Source organism: Sebastes fasciatus, chromosome 22 (assembly GCF_043250625.1).
Source record: "Sebastes fasciatus isolate fSebFas1 chromosome 22, fSebFas1.pri, whole genome shotgun sequence".
NCBI lineage: Eukaryota > Metazoa > Chordata > Actinopteri > Perciformes > Sebastidae > Sebastes > Sebastes fasciatus.
In genome coordinates, this window is record NC_133816.1 from 19,545,972 (window position 1) to 19,563,546 (window position 17,575).

A 17,575-nucleotide genomic window follows, 5' to 3' on the forward strand; every position below is an offset into this window, starting at 1 on the left:
GGTTGCAGTTGACACTGGCATTAGCAGAGGGGCGCTTGGTTCAAAGTACCCTCTCGGGTGAGCCGGGTGCCCTGGGTGTCCAGGCCAATTAACTCAGCAGCAGACTTGACTTGCATGGCAGAAGTTAACTGGTTTTTGCCTGCCAGAGGGCTTTCAACCTGGGAAGCAAAACATTGTTCGTTCTTTTTTCTCTTTGAAGAACATTAGCCCACCCCTGGGGTAGGATATTATGGTGCACGCATGGCCTCAGGGCTTGCTTTATACCTTCCCTCTTGTCATTCTTCTCCTGTTATTTCTTTGAAGGGTTGCGGTGTAGTGGCGAGGCTATAATGGTGGTTCTGCTTTGAACCAGATATTGTGGTCTTCACTGATTCAACCTCCTTCCTAAGACTCAGGGTTATCTTTCCTGTAATTGTAATTGCATCAACTAATCAGGATGTTTGTTTTAAATAGTCTGGATTACAATTTATTACCAGAGCAGTAAAATTGTTCTAATTTTACGAGTGCATACTAAGTAAGTTGCATGCTTGGCCTACTGGCCTAACCTTTAAGAACACTGACCCTCCATGGGGTGAATTTGCGTTGCTTGCTAATGACTTTTTCAATGAAAGGAACCTTTCCCTGAGGTGACCCCTTCTGTAAAGGACATAAATCACTTTACAGTAATTACACTTCTACAGCAGTACCTTGCCTTCTCTTGGCTTTTATCCTAAAAGAAAGTGCTGCGTCCCTGTCAGAGAATTGTAGACTGCAGACTCACTGCACACGTAGGTATCTCTCTAAAACTGGGCAGAAGTGTGGACGGTAAAAGCAATAGTGAGAGACTGCTGAAGAGGGACAGCAAAGTAGAGATAGAGAGGTAGAATGGGAACTAACACTCTGAAATCTATCTTAATTTATCTATTCACTTATCCCCTATTCAAATGCAGTCCTTTGAAAGTCAGTGTAATATATGTTATAATTCATTCTTACACCTCATTGTTATGCATGGTATTTGAGTAACATTTTACCACACACCATTAAGTACTTATACAGTGTAACACAACTGAAGAGCTTCATTAAACTCGGCAGGAATTTTTCACCCTTCTGAGAATCAAATGTTCTTTTGAAGTTGTCATGATAGTTAGCACGGCCATGTGCACTCCCACACTAAAAGGCACATGTTCATGTTCTGAAATGCAAATCTTGAACCAATAGGGAGTCCCTGTTCTTCAAATATAGAAATGAATATAGGTTTTTCCATGTTTAAGTCGGATTCATTTACTTAGTCACACACACACGGACACACATAGAGAAGTTTAAGTGACTAATGGGGACAACAATTTTTGAAATTGGTCCAGTATTGAGGGGATAATGTTGTAACTGGCAGAAGGAAAACGAGCTGCAAGGGCAAGTGAGCAGCGTCGATGTAACATTACGTCCACTAAAAGTGCTTGTCTTTGCCACAGACAGCCTCAGATTGTTATAGGTCTCTGACATCATTATGGAAATGACCCTACAGAGAGATAAAACCTTCTTCTTTACCCTTCGCTTTTTCCGGTCTGTTTGTTATTGTGTCGAAGTCCCGCCCAAGGAGAAGTCTTATTGTGAAATCTGAATATCTGTGTACTCCGACCATCAAATTCAAAGACATTGAAAATCCTTTGGATAACTCTAAGCTACTCTTTCTGCCCGGCTGGCACTCGCGTTTCCACCATGGATGTATTCCGCTATTCCACAGTTGTCATCCGGCAACACGTCACCTCTTTCAGATGAGACTTCTCCTTGAGCGAGACTATTTCCATAATGTCAGACACTTCTAATAGCAATCAGAGCCTGTCATGGCAAAAACAAGCACATTTAGCGGACGTTAATGACGGTGCGAGCTTGCCCCAACAGCATCATATTGCAGCCTGTGAGTGGCTGCCGTCTACAGAGTTACCCCTCAATACTGGACCAATATCAGGAATTGTTGTCCCTATTAGTGAGACAAAATAGGGTCCAGGTTGAAAAATACCAAAGTTACCCTTTAAGCAGAGAACGCTATGTAAAGGCCAGACAGTGGATGATTACTTGTCAGAGACATCTTTAGGGAATATTAAACAGAGGCACTGAATGTCACATGGTGATATCTTTGCTCTGTTACCGATTAAAAGCCCCACTTCAAAAGCTGTAGCTTCGGCACATCATGTTCTTTAGCACTCGGCCGGATGAACACTTTGCCTCGTGTCAAACTTTGTAAAGTGACTGTAGCTTATTAGTAATCTATATGACATTTTATCTAATACCGACTAGGGGTGTCATATAGTTCAGTTGGATGTCTGATAGCAGGTAATGGGCGAGCCAATGGAGCCATAATGAAAAATGCTGGGAACAGCAAATTACTGCAACACTTTATTCTGCACACAATTGTGTATTGAATATTTTAGTCTAATGTGTTGTATTTAAATCATTTGAGCACTTGTACACGTGGCTGTCGTACTGTGAAAGTGACCCAGGCTAAGTAAGAACACATGGACACATGATTACTACACTCCGGTCTGTATCTGTCTGTACTTCACAACTTGCCACGATGAGACATCAGGGATAAGAAATGGCATATAATCATTGTAAAACTTAATTATATACTGCTGTTTGATATTATATTTGACTACTTGTTTTCACTTTTCTTTGTTAATAGAGTTAATTAGAACAGTGGTTCCCAACTTATTTTCTTTAAAGCCTCCCTACTTGTAGCTAAGAAAAGCTGACGTCATCACCCTAAAAACAAATATTACAAATCCTCGAATGAAATCCTTAATTTGAATAGATTTATTCAGTGTATCATATAAGTTAGTCTTTGTTTTATTAAATTAACTTTCTTTATTGAATAGATCCTGCCAGTTTCATCAACTTAATTAAGGTGATGGCATCCTGATGGTTTCGCCAAGCGAATGCAAATAGGTAACATAATTCTTTTTTTGTAATTAATTAATTTACTATAATAACGTTAGAGCCAAAATAATAAAATTAAATGTAATTTATGGTGCTGTTAGATTGCTGCTAGACCGCCCCGCTAACACAGTTGCGGGCATCCCTTTGTGAGTTTTGGCCGCAATGAAAATGTTGTTTTTGAAAGGCTAAACGCCAACAAATATGGATTAAAGCAGACTATATCATTAGATTTTGCTGCTAAGTAGCAAAAAAATATATATATTTGTAATTAGTTTTATATACAAACTTATAAACATATCAATTATCCAGTAAGTGTGTTATTATGATTTTAATTATACATGAGTAAATCTAATTTTGACAACCTCAGAGCAGACAAATCCTGGCACACCCCCAGTGATCTTTGGCGCCCCCCTAAGGGGGCCCGGACCCCAGGTTGGGAATTAAAACATCAGTAAAATGTCTGATGGGCATGTTATCCCATTCACTGTGGACCCCATCTCTATGCTGGGGTCCATTTTATCAATATTGTTTACCAAAAAGAAGGTATTTATGAATTGTTTCTTTCACCTAATATAATGTTTATTTCACCACATTCATATGCAGTTTAATTGTACACTTCTGTGTTTCATCCAGGGGGTTTAGTCATATGAATACCATTCTTCTCTATAATAATATTGTATTTGGTTTTAAATAAAAAGCCTCCGAAGGTTACCTTTGGGACATTTTAATAGTGTAAACCACGCACAGGCAGTGATTGTCTGTGGTGAACCTCTAGCATAGGATTTCAGGGTACTTTATTCCTTGCACAACCCAAGAGAACACAGTGGTGTGAGTAGCTTACTGCTTCTATCCATTTATCTTATTAGGTGAAATCCACCAGTAATAAGATCTTGGATCAAGGCAGAATGCCAGCGGTTTTCCCTTGTTTGCTCACTGTTGTGGAAAATAAGCACAAAGTCATTCCAACAGTTGGGTTGTCACCTCTGTGTGAGAGTACGAGTATAGATCTCTCCCCCGGTCTCTTGAGGATTCAGTAAATGCACAATCATCTTTCCTATTTCCATACTTTGCCCACTGCAGCGGGAGACTCTTGTAGAAGCATGACATTGTTATTTCTGTGTGGATACCAGAGTAGTATTCACATTGCAAGAGACCACACCGGGAGCAGCTCTAGTTATTGTTCGATGTCAGTAGACAGGGTGGTGAGATGAAATATTAATAGTGAAACAGTTCAAGTACGAGCCGTGCTCAGTTGGAGTTCTTTTACTGAATTTATTGATTCCTAATATGTTGTTCTTGATGTTATCTCACACCCACTGTGTCTCCGTCTTTTCTTCTCTAAAGCATGTTTCAGAAATATCAGCCCTGAAAGCATAAATTAAGTGGTTTATTTGTGTGTGCAAGTTTGTAAAGCTTCATTTTTTTCATTATTTTTTAAGATATAGAGTGGTGCAAGAATGAGTCCTAAAACCCGGAAATTAGTTTGCAGTTTAGCACGTCCAGTTCCCTCCTCTGGAAGTCAATGTTTTTTTTTTTAATGGGTTTTTAGATGCCTGAAAACCCATTAAAAGGTCTGTGGTTAACACAAGCTTAAGAGATTTGAACGTTTTGTTCTACGATACAAAATATGTCAGTAAATAACACATTTGTGAATTTTGAAACTTTCATATGTCTTAAAAAAAGCAGTTGCAAACAAATGGCTGAGTGAGACTACAAACTGTCATCACGCCGACACGTCCGCCTTTAACAGCATCGCTAGCTTTTTACCTCTTGCAATTGCATTCACACTTCACACCCGTTGGCTTTTTGTCGAGGTTACCTGTAGTTTGGCCTACACAAATATGTCGTCCCTGCACCACTCTATAAACATTCTAAAGTAACAAAAGTACAACAATTCATATTTCCAAGTGATAATACACTAAATAAAACACACTTATTACTATTATATTCCATATCTGCCAATCGATCTCCCTAAATTACACACTGTTCCTTTAAATGAGACAGAGCCATCGTTAATGCTAGTTGTTACACCTGTGTTGTTCCTGCTATGAACAGTGCAGAGACCTCAGTGCTTCTTTGACTCTACAATGGATTTAAGAATTACCAAAGCTAAACAAACAACAAAACAGTCTAGAAAATTAATTTCTAAGTGTGAACCAACATTTTTTTTCCACTGAAGATGGTCTGGCCTGGTTTCTACACAGCAACACAGTGTGGGTGAGAACCACAGGACTGAGTACATTGACTAGCAAGTTAACACCAATTGAAGGTAACAAACAGGGGCTAATTAGCTGAGCTTTGTCACTGATAAACTGGACTGTGATTAAAAACAAATGCCTTCTGATACCTGAACCAGACAGCGTCGGCGTGGGCACTGTGGAGCTTAGAATAACAGCCAGGCTAACATGTGCTACTAGCACCAATTTGAACTTGAAAGGTATCTAAAAATAAGCTAATTACTGTTATGTTTCTACAGTGATATCTTTGCTTTTTAATAATCTCATAAGAAATATGAACAAAAACACATGTATGTAGCTAACAGTAAGCTAACTAGTTAAATGTATACATAACCGTGAGCTCAACTTTTTGCTCTCAAATGACTGCTATTTTGCTCATATACTCGTATGTGTCTGTTTCTTTTTGTTGTCTTTGATAAACTGACATGTGGACAAGCCTGGTCTGCCCTTAATGTGTCCTTGTATTCTCCGTTTGTGGTGTGTGTGTGTTGGTGCCTCGTGTCTCACTCATCGGTGTGTGTCCTGTTCCCTCCACGCTCCTCTCTCTCCGCATACGGGCGAGAAAGAAGGGTTGACAGCTAAGCGGTGCTGAGAGAGAGCGGGATGAGAGATGGAAAGTAAATCGACAGCAGACAGGGGTCACTACTTCTCGGCTGCGAGACCGAGTTGCCGAAAAAGGAAGAAAAAAAAATAGGCGTGGGGTCAGGGGTCATTTTCTCGCTTGCCTTTCCAGCGATGTCACAAAAACGTACATGCATTGTTCGGTGTAATGAGGGGTATCATATCATACGGTGTAGACGGTGTGGAAAATACACAGCTTACCAGCTTTGGCCTCAATATGTGTCCGTCATGAAATCCTGAACACCCCCAAAACTGTTGATGGCATCCAGCTGGGGTTATTTACTATACTTCAGGGGTCACTAGAGACTTTATAGCTCTGCCCCTGAGTCCTATCAGCTCTCTAGTAGGATATATCTTCCAATAAAACATGTTCACCCCACACTGTAAAGACGGCGTGGTGGACATAACTTTATATTTATACACCGCTGTCATGATGTTACATGGGAACATAATATATGACGCTCTGTACATCTTTATCTCCTCTGCTCCCTGTGACCTGGGAGAAGTGGACAGGTATGATTGAAGACCTCTGTTTCCCCAAGTATCTCTTCAATTGCTATCTTTGTCTCACACACACTTCCTACGTCCCCGTCGTTGGCTATACCCCCCCGTGTGTTAGAGCATGTTTGTTGATTTCAGAGCGCGCAGGGCAGCTGATACCACTCGGGAGCCGGAGATGTTCTTGTCAAAATCCCGGATATTAACAAACAAGGCCTGGGAGACTCAGACCTATTGGTTGCGTTCATTCCTCTGGCACCTTTTTCTTACTTCGCCTCCTTCATCCACCACCCTGGACATTTGTCTCAGCTCTTGTGCCTGGACCGGTGGATCAAGAGCAGTGTCGGCGCTTGCGAGGCAAAGCGCCCTGCGCTCCATCTGCTCTGGCTCTGGGATTCTTGCTCTGCTTCCATGTGTTGGAACTGAAGAGGCTTCTTTTCACCTTGGACAGCGGATGGTAGCCATCTCGCCAGTAAGGAAGGCGGCCTATCGTGGGCCACTTTGTTCATGGCTGGAAGGGATATACTGTGGGGGAACTCTAACCAGCAGCTCAGTGGGCGAAGATGTAGATCTCCCTCTCGTGAGCTCATGAACTTTATCTTTGTATGTCTTTCAGTAGAATTTTTAAACAAACAGAGCCTTTAAAACGTTCAAAACCTTTATAGTTTAAGGACCTCTTTTGTCCCCGTAGTTTAAAGGGGCTATATGTAAGAATCAGAAATTGCTGTCCTGCATCATGTTGATTAATGTTAGCAACATTAGCCAGCTAAAACTACAATATCACTCTATATTTCACATGCTTGGCAGCAATGTTTGCTTACCTGTCCCATAGGGATTTTGCCAGCTCGGGGTCCGCTTTGATACCCAAAACCAAACAAAGTTCCCCTCCGTGAATCAAAGGCCCAGTTGGCGTTGATCCTAGTTTTCCCCCGACGTCGGTAACATTCCTGTTTTGCCAACGAATTCTCTAGACTATAACTTTTTTGTGCTTCCGTGGAGTTTGTGTTGGAGTCTGAGTTGTGGTGGGAGCCGGTCGTTTGTTGGTGTTAGCGTTAGACTCCATTTCTATCCGAACTTTAGCTATGGTTGCACACTGTGTTTGCCCTGTAGTGGAGCTGCAGAAGAGAGTAAAGTCACTCACGAGCGCGCATGTTTGTTGGATTTTCCCAGAAAAAAACGTCCTGTATTCTTCACATTAAAAGCAGTTTATAGGCTGAAAGAGGAAACCCAGAAGGTCGTGGAAGGTCTCATTGTTTAGGTCAGGTTACAACCTGTTCACACATTGGCAATAAAAAACAATTTAAAAACGTTTATACTGTACGTGTAAAAACTTACATACAGTCCCTTTAAATCTTGTATCATGATGTAATGTTAATGTCATTACCCATCTAATGTGGCTAGTGTTTCTTAAAACAAATAATTCATCTCTTAAAGGAACTGCGTGTAACATTTTGGGGGATCTATCAGCAGAAATGTAATATATTATTCATAACTGGAACTAAGAATCGTTGTTTTTTTTAGCTTAGAATGAGACATTTATATCTACATAGTGAGCAGGTCTTCTTCACGAAGTCCACCATGTTGCTCTGCCATGTATTAGAGAGAGCTTTTCACGTTGAAGGCCACCGTAGTTCTCCGACACACTTGTGAAACTGCAGTAACGTGAGCCGCAGAGTGCAACATGGTGGTACCGCCAGCCACCGTCTGACTTCCGTTTCTCCTAAAGTTGGGTTATTATGGTACGGATGGCTTCTTAGTAAACCACGATTTTGCCCTCGGCGGCTCACGTTATCACAGTCTTGGACGGGGAGGAGTGAGTGGAGGAGTACTCAGTTGGTTGCAATCTGCAACCACACCATGATGCAGAATCTTACACACTGTACCTTCAAAAGGATCACTTATTACAATCACTTATCGTCACAAACAGTGTTTTAGGACAGAGAAACACTATAACATGCAGTAGTTCTAATGAAATATTTTCACATATGTCCTGTAAAATTGTTATAATGTTCAGCATGTCACTAACAAGAGGACACACGGGTCTGAGTCAAGTTTTTCTACATCTCCAAATTGTGCAGTAGTTGCATTAATTCTCCCGTGTGTACAGCTCAACTTCCCTTAAAGAAAAAAAAAATAAAGTTTTTCTTTTCACAAGTTAATTGGATGCACCTCCACCCCGAATTGATCTTAACACTTACTGTACGCCCGCTTTAATACGTAACACCTGCCAACAGCTCCGATCTTTAATTAGGAATCTGACCTGACAGCATGGATCAATATTTCAGATGAAAATTATGCATTCTTATTAAAACTTTTTTTTCTTTCGTTTGTGAATCATCTATTGAACACTGGAAGGAATCCAAAATGAGTATGAGCCAGGCTGTATTCTCTTCTTAATAAGCAGTGTAGTGAGGTATTGGGTGGTGCTTTGAATTTCTTAATAACTTGCTACCTGTGCATACTTTTCTTTCTGCCTCTTTTTCAATTTATCACGTTATTTGTGAGTCTGACAGTAGCTGTGAGTGGTGTAAAGTCTACCTGAACCGATATAGGTCGACGTGCCATGTCATTCTTTCAGGAGATGACGAGAAGCACGACGCTAGGCCTACTCTGATGTCTGAACTATTTATCAAAAGTTATTATATACTATGTATTTATGCCACTAAATTGCTGATTTTTTTTTATAATTGGCTTTTTTATGTTATTTGTTATTATTGTTATTCGTCTTGGCTAGGGTCCTTCTGTTAAAAGATTGCTTAATTGGATAATCTGGTGTTTTTAAAAGTCACAAATACATGCTGAATGCAGTTAGGGAGAGTATTTTTTTTCAAAGGAATCCAACAACACAGTGTTTTTTTTAATGAGTTTGAGTCCTAGGAGGAGCTATTTGCAGAGTAGAGAGAAGTGGAAACGTGAATGTCAAGAAGTTAGCTGTTGTCTGCGAGCTCCTCTTCTGACCTTTAAGACTTGTTTTATACAGAGAATATGAATGCTGCCTCCTGAACATCCCTGGTAGTTGTTTTCCTCCACCGTCTCAATTAGTAGCTCTGTTGAGGCCTGTGTGTGGAGAGACATTCAATGCTAATTGCAGTCTGACTTTGCTTTTTCTCCCTCTGCTATTATATCTCATTTTGTTAGAACTATCTTTTTGGTGAGCAGGTGTACTCAAGTGGTATTTTTCTTCGCTCTTTCATCTGATCCAACTTTTCTTTCTCTCTCCTCTTTTTCTTCCTCTACAGGTGACTCATCTCAAGTCGGTAAGTCAACTTCTTTCTATACTTTACACCAATGTATGGTCTCTTATATCACCCCACAGCCATAGCGACCTACAGAGTGAGTGATGAAGTTACACGATTGGTCGGCCAAGTGTTGGAGTTTCGTCATTGGTCGTTGCTCTTTCAAAATGAAAAGGCGGGAACTGTCTTTTGTTTACATTTTCAGGGGCGAATGTCAGCGGTTCCACTCACCAGATACAATAATCAATGCTTTCCATTCATTTCCTTTGGAAAGCAGGTCCAGCGTGACGCGTCCAGCCCAAAAAAACTTGGACTAACCTGTCAAACTAGGCGATTAAGTTCTAAAATGAAGCGATATTCAGCAGTGTTGTAGCATATTTCTCGCTTAAAATGTTTTCAAAAGTAGATTTTGGTGGATTGTTTAGACGGAATAACAGAAAGTTTACGAGCAGTCCGGCATGTTGTTTCCTCTCTGAGACTGAGTGACTGAGTGATGAAGTTACACGATTGGTCGGCCGAGTGTTGGAGTTTCCTTATTGGCCGTTTCTCTTTCAAAATGAAAAAGGCGGGGAACAAGCCTTTATGCAAATGAGCCCGTTCAGCTTGACACGTCCAGAGCGACGCGTCCAATCCACGAAACTTGAACTAAGCTGTGAAACTAGGCGATCTCGTTCTGAAATGAAACGAGATTCAGCAGAGGCATAGACTATTTCTCGTTGTTTCTTGTTTGAAACTGCAAGAAGAAAACCAGGCACCAATCAGATGCATTCAACGATCGGGTACGTCACCGCTTGAACGGCCAGTTGAGTGGAGCAGCGCGTCCTCTAGTGTCCTCACCGGACCTGGTGGACATGTAGCGCTGGATTTAACGTTATAGACATGACCACTGACTATTTGTGTAACAATTTAGCCACAAATTCACAGACTTGACCGTACACTGTCCAGACATATACTCGGTTTTGACTGAGCCTTGTTATTATACAGTGCAGTTAGGCATGTGGGAACATTAGCAGGCACACCACAAATTCTCTCTTTTAATTTCAGTTTGTTTAAAACATGAGCAACGGAACTTAACTTTGAAGATCTGCTAACTGTTGAACAGAAATCACTGCAGAACTCATTCTCTCTTTTTCTTCCTCTCCCTCCTCTCTCTCACGTTCATCCTTTATGCATTGCAGCTATTGGATATTGCCTACTACATTAGCTTTAATTTGTTTGCACTGTATACTGAAGTATGCTAAATGTTTACTGCGGAATGACAAAACTCTAAGTCCCTACTTTGCACGTCTCATAAACTGCATTACTTTCCAATTCAAATGCTAATTTTAAAGGTTTCAGTGAATGAATAGTGAGTTTTGGAGCCCGGGCACAATTCAGTTTGAATAACATTGTACTGTACAGCGTTGTTGTTTTTTTTGCGAGCTCTTCCACATTGTACCAAATTTCAAAATAACCTTCCCATTCAATGATGAGAGGGAGATGCAAAGTTCTGGGCAGATTCCACTTCATCCTCTGTGTTGTTGTGTACTAGGCCTAAAGCGCTCTGGACCATTAAGTCATTTATTAAAACGCGGACTTTATCTGTAAATATGCTGACACGTCACAGTACGCTAGCTTTCTATCAGCATATCATTTGGAGTCGGTGGGGGTGGAAGACTTGGGCGAGGGATAGGATCGGGATACTTGTGATGAGAGCCGAGATGGACAGACTAATGGGACGTATCAACACCTCACACAAACAGTGAGAAAATGAGACGAGTAGAGTTTAAAACTCTCGCTCGCAGCACTTTGCCGCAGCCAACTCCTGCTTTAGTGATGTGTCAGTGTTATCGCTCGCCTCCTAATAATTAGCTTTGTCTCGCTGCAGTACCTACTATGCATTATGAATGTGCAATAGTAATCAGCACGGCAGAATGTGCAGCTTGCATTGAGGAAAAACCACGCAGTCATTCTCACACAGTCACATTTTTTAACCAATCCCACGGTGCATATTTGCCCCCTGTGAGTTCTGTGCTGTGATAATTCAAGCATGTCTCCTTATCCTTATACGTTAATAGTTTTTTGTGTGTGTGTGTGCTTGTCTAGCTTTGTCCGGTGAGTGTTTGGCCCAGATGTCTGATGTCGTCTGAATACTAATGTGGCGTTCTGTGTGTCTGCGGCAGCTTGGAAACCGGGTGGGGACCGGAAGGTTTGGTTAGGGACGTGTTCATCCCCCCCCCGGGGTGCAGTGCAGAGTGGGGACAAATACTCAAACACCACACCCATTTCTTACCACCCTGAAAGAATTAAGATCCAGAGAAGGAGGAACAAAAAAAAAACTAATTAAAATTTGATCTGGGGGGGGGGCAGTGCAAATTGAGTTTCATCTTCATTAAGACCACTGGGCGAAGAGGAGGGAGATAATTCAGTTTTGCTTTTGAGATACAAGCTGTTTCTGTGGCAGTCTGCAAATTCAACATAGTTCTGGATCGTGTGCATTTTTGTGCGTCGACATTTGAGGTTCAACAAAGAAAGATTCCACAAGCTTGTCATGATGCATTTCCTGTGCAGCTCATACTTTATTTTATTGTTATAGAACAGTAGCACTGCAGTCCAAGAGTAGAAGTAAGGAGACAATGGTTAACAGTGTGTTAGTTTTAGTTTCAAGTATTATTTAGGGCTCTCAAAGTTAACACAATAATAAGGCGTTAACGCAAATTAGTTTTAACACCACTAATTTCTTTAACACATTAATGCAACTTGCAATTTTTAGGTTGTAGCGGGCTCAGCGGGTTTTAAAGCTAGAGTGAAGATACTGGCATCATATTAAACTATAAAACCTAATGAATCTATTGGTACCAACCATGTCATACTAGCTTGTCATGAAGGAGGGTAAATAACGCTCCAAAGTTGTGCTAAATTCTGGTGAGGAAAAACTGGAATGGCCATTTTCAAAGATGTCCCTTGACCTCTGACCTCAAGATATGTGAATGAAAATGGGTTCTATGGGTACCCACGAGTCTCCCCTTTACAGACATGCCCACTTTATGATAATCACATCTTGAGTTTGCCATGTAATGATTTGCAGTAACTGTGAGGGTTTTTGAACAATATTTGTCATTGTTTTGTGTTATTAATTGATTTTCAATAATAAATATATACATACATTTGCATAAAGCAGCATATTTGCCCACTCCCATGTTGATAAGAGTATTAAATACTTGACAATTCTCCCTTTAAGGTACATTTTCAACAGATAAAAATAATTAATTTGTGATTAATGGTGATTATTTATGGGCAATCATGCAGTTAGTTGTGAATAAATATTTGAATTGACTAACAACCCTAGTATTTTTATTTATGGACTGTGCAAAAGTCATATTTTAGCAGTGACGCAGGTATTAACAACCTGTGACTGCAGCACCATCTTTGTCCAATCAGTTTTATTGGTCTAAACAAGCAGCAGCGAGATGCATCTTTTCCCGACGTTTCTTTAAAATTGGATCGGTTGTGTGAAATACAGCTAAACATCATCCTCCTGAGGTTTTGCCAAATTGCAGTAAATGCTGCCCAAGTCCACATGGGAACGAACGTCACATCCAAGCTGAAGTTGTTGCAAAATATATCATTGCTGGAAGTTAATATTGCAGTTTTTCCAGACAGTAAAGTTTTTTTTATTCACTGCCAGTCTTATGAGGCGGGTAGTGGCAGAGGTAATTGTTGCCCCTTAACTGTAGAGGCAGGCATGCACACTACAAACACAGATCCTTATCCCATTTCTGAATCTCATTCTGACTCCAAAAAATGGCATTGGCAGAGGCAGAGACATCTTTCTGTGCACATCTCTCTGTCTGCCTCTCTCAAGCCTTGTTCTCCTCAGCTCAGATGATTAGCATCTCCCTTTTCCCCTTTTTTCTCTCTCTCCCTCCCTTGAATGCCAACCTCAGGCGAGTCAGAGCCAGCAGAAGCCTCTTCAAGCTGATGCTGCAATGGGATTGGCCCCCGCTCACCACACCACATGCTCAGTGAACCACACATCTACAATTAGGACGAGGAAATGAGAGATTCAGGCTCTCTGTTGGATGCAGGGTGGCACTTAGTAGAACACATTGTCTCTCTCTCTCTCTCTCTACACTCCCCCCATCTGAAATGTTCAATTGTCAGACAAACCCTCAGAAAATGTGTCAAATCCTGGAGCTGTTTCTTTTTACAATCCATCGTAGTTCTTCTCATACAACTCCCAAAGTCGAGCATTGTGTATTTATTCACAGCTGCGAGATTCATTATGCAAAGTTGCTTTATTCTGGGCCAATACGGGCATGAAGGAACGGCCCCACTGTGAACACTGAAACGGTTCATAACTGTCCTTATTTATGAATTTCCTTTCATCGCCTTGATCATTAAAATGCTGCACACTGAGGCAATGTACTTTTTGATAGCAGCGACCTGGCTACTTGAACAAGTCTTCAGCATCCGCCACAAACGTGGGAAACCCAAGACAATAAAAACACTCTATTTTCCCCCTTGGAAACGCAACCGGTACTTAAGTTATTTTCCCTGTTTGGTGATAAACAGCACGGCCTCCAAAAAGAGCACAACAAAATGTCCAATCCACAATATAACTCACGAGCCTGTAGCCACATTTACATACTAGAGGAGGGCGGTAATGAGATAGCTACCTGAGATAATTGCTACTCAAGGCGTCCGGCTCTCATTCCCCTACCACAGGGAACCGGTTTAACTCACTACAATTAAACGTCCACTCATTTGCTCCATTTGAGGCCCCGTTTATGCCATTTCATGCTCCGCTGTGTCTTAACACAACGGTGGCTTAAGTAGCGGAAACTTGGAGCAGGAAATGTGGGATGATGCTGCACATGGATGTATGGATTGGGAAATGATAGCCAGACATGGGGAAGTAATAACAATTTGTGTCCCTATTACTCTGTTTAAACAGGCTCACTTCCCTCTGGGATTGAGATGCAGCTCACATTTGGACTAGATCCTATGGTATATATGTATGCTGGGGGATCTGTGCCAAACAAAGATGGTTTCTAAAGCCTGTAGAATATGATGTGTAGTCCAGGACATCTCTGCAGCACCACAATGCTTAATTTAAAATGTCATTTTGACTCGCAGTTTGCCTTTAACAAATATTGCGATTTTAACAAATTCCTGCAATTTGAAAATTGAAGATCTTTCCCTATTATGAAAATGCTCCTCCTGTAGTATATGCATTCTTTGAAATTGTCAGTGGACACCTTGTGTTGCTTGTTCCCCACCCACGAGTATCCTTTCACAAGGATGTTATTTTTCGTTCTGACTTCCTCATTTTGGATTGATTCGTTGGTATATGTGGATCGGAAATGTAACACATGGGGTCTTTGCTGTTACTGTAACCATTTCTTTCTGGCTAGAGCTGGTCATTGACATCTAGATATTCAGATTGCCGCATAGGGAGGATGTCCAGGTGGATGGGTGGGTCAAAAAACACCGGCTTTTCGCCCAAGAGGACTGGCGTTCGTGTCTTGTGTAAAAACCAGAAGTCAATGTTGATTTAATTGTCACACGAGTTACATACGTAAGTAACGCCACTTCCAGTTATCTTAAACCAAACCATGATCTTTTCTAAAATCTAACTAAGTAGTTTTGTTGACGAATCCTAACCAAGTTGATCTTTTCCTAAACCTAAGTTTGTTTTGAACAGATACAAAATGTGCGGTAATCACGAGTACATATTTCAACCGATTGACAGCCCTAGTTGAAATGCTTGGTGGAAGAGGAATTGCATATTTGTTCTCCCATTATATAAAATCAGAATGGCCTGACTCTATCGTCACTGTGACTGTGGTGTGGCTTAGAAATAACATCATTACCTCTAATGACAATAAATCCTGATTGGTGAAATGATAATGTTGCTGACAGTGACTCTATAACTGCTCTGCCGACCTTTTTTTTTTTGGACGCTGGAGGAATCCCTGACGCGGCGATCACTCAAACCCACCGCTGTTATATTTTATCCTTGTCTTGTCTCAAACGAATAAATTAAACTGTAATATCTGGGACTGCTGAGAAAATTGCGCCGGATTGTTATAAATGATGGCGTGTGCTTATACATAGTGTGTGATGGGTTGAGCTTAGTGTATTCAGCTGAGCGGTGCGGGACTACACACCAGGGATAAGAGATGGAGAGCACCCGCTAGATCTACATTGGTTCCAGCGTGTGATGATTAACGGCGTCCGCTTCCATTAGCTTCAGAGTAATTGCTAAGACACCGATGAACATTCCATAGCTCTAATCCTCAAATCAAAGAAGTTGCACAGACCACCAACATTCAGGTTTGATTTCCTTCACTCCAAAAAACACGGCTTAATCGTTCCGTGTTGTTCAGAGATCACAGCGCGGAGGAGACTCACTCCCTGTATTTACTAATTATCTAGAGTTTGATTCAGGGTTCTTGAAAGACGGTAAAAGCAATGCAAGCTTTGCGGAAGTAAAGATTTTATGACAAGGGTGACGTTCCTGAGCGAGTTTGTAGATTCTTTAACTTGCAATAGGGTGTGACGTACTGTATACCGCGAGGAACACCTCTCCTTAGAAAGAGTTTCTGGAGTGTGAATACACAGATGCATGAAAACAGGGGAAAAACAGTACACAGAGATGAAAGGTTCAGGGAGAACAAAGCATGTCGAGGAAGTGAGCTCGGTGTGTACGAGTTGTTTTTGTGCATGCGGTGTGGAAATGCACTCTTGTAAGACACTGTATAGGCTGTATTCAAAACCCGCTTACTACATACTACTGACGAACGCAGTACACAGTACACAGTACACAGTACATACTGCGTTCCTCAGTAGTATACAGTATGAAACGGTTAAAGTGATGTATTTTGCAGCATGCTAGACCAGGCTTTAGTCTTAAAACCAGCTCTTAAAGCACTGGACAAAATAGTCAAATGCAACTTTGATTATTTTGTTTATGTTCTGTTTGTTTACTTTATAAGGTACTGCAGGTTTAAACGATTTATTCTAACAGCTCATAGACGGGAAATATGAAACATTGCTCGACACAATTTACTTAAACTGCTTTTTCAGTTACAGCAACAAAACAGTGGACTGATCTCCCTATAGATATTAGAGTAATGTTAAAAAGGGTCGTGTTGTTTCAGCAGGAATCTCTCTGCCCTGTCAGACGCGGCTCTTTCCTTCGCCTCTTCCCTCGCCACTCTGCTGCTCTGTAGCCGCTCTGTGAGCGTCACTGGCGAGCGAGCTATGCCCGCGGGCGATTGTGGAGCTTTTCAACTCCAAAAAGGCAGATAATCACAGGTTCCTGTTAATTTATAATGGACATTTGTGTTGTGATATTTAAACAAACTACCCGTCAACAAGGAAATAAAAACCCCTCGTCTACAGACCGGTCTCTAGAGAGCTCTAGCCAGCTCATAGCGGTCTGTGAGCGTGACCGCCTGGCTTGCGAGGTAGTGACCTCGGCAGGCGCTAGCTAGCTGTCACGGCAGTATGTGGAGCTTCTAAACTCCAAAGCAAATGTTTGTTTTGCAATCTAATATCGTAAAACTGTCCATATCCAAAATCTACACAGTTGATATCTCGCCTCAAAAATTTCCAGAAGTGAATTTAGTGATGAAATAGCTGTGAAAAATGTAAAAAACAAGCGGTTTTGGCTGCTACTGTTGTTGTAACCTTAGCCTGTAAAGCGCTTTGCATTGTGGGATACAGTAGGCGAGGTAAACTGGTTTGATGCATACTGGAGATTTTGCTTTTGTTCGCATACTACATGCTACATTTTGACCAAATCAGTAGGTACTACTAGTTTAGTATGAGGTTTAGAATACAGCCACAGTGGCATAATATTGAGGAAGCAAGACTATCAACAGGAAAATAAAATGTTTAATGTATCCTTCCATCTTGACCTAACCTTGCAGCTAATCCTCCTGTGTTTTAAATAACACAAAAACGTACTGTATCCGTTCTGATTTCCTCTTTGGCATCGACTCATACGGTGTCCTTTGGCGTTTGTGTGGAGCCCAAGGCTGAACTTCATTACAATGCTCGGCAGGCTCATTGCAGATCTAT

At 41.3% G+C, this 17,575-nt stretch overlaps 1 protein-coding gene across 14 annotated transcripts in view; it reads left to right on the forward strand.

Moving 5' to 3' along the window:
* The window catches only part of nrxn2b (neurexin 2b), a 795,015-nt gene that overhangs the window by 235,752 nt on the left and 541,688 nt on the right, over nucleotides 1–17,575 (forward strand). For 7 of the 14 annotated variants that reach the window (XM_074624795.1, XM_074624794.1, XM_074624809.1 and 4 more), the window contains one exon: nucleotides 9,509–9,526. The exons of the other annotated variants lie outside the window; for them this stretch is intronic. In XM_074624795.1, coding sequence (XP_074480896.1) covers nucleotides 9,509–9,526 — 18 coding nt within the window. The remainder of the gene's footprint in view (nucleotides 1–9,508; nucleotides 9,527–17,575) is intronic. 14 annotated transcript variants of the gene reach the window in all.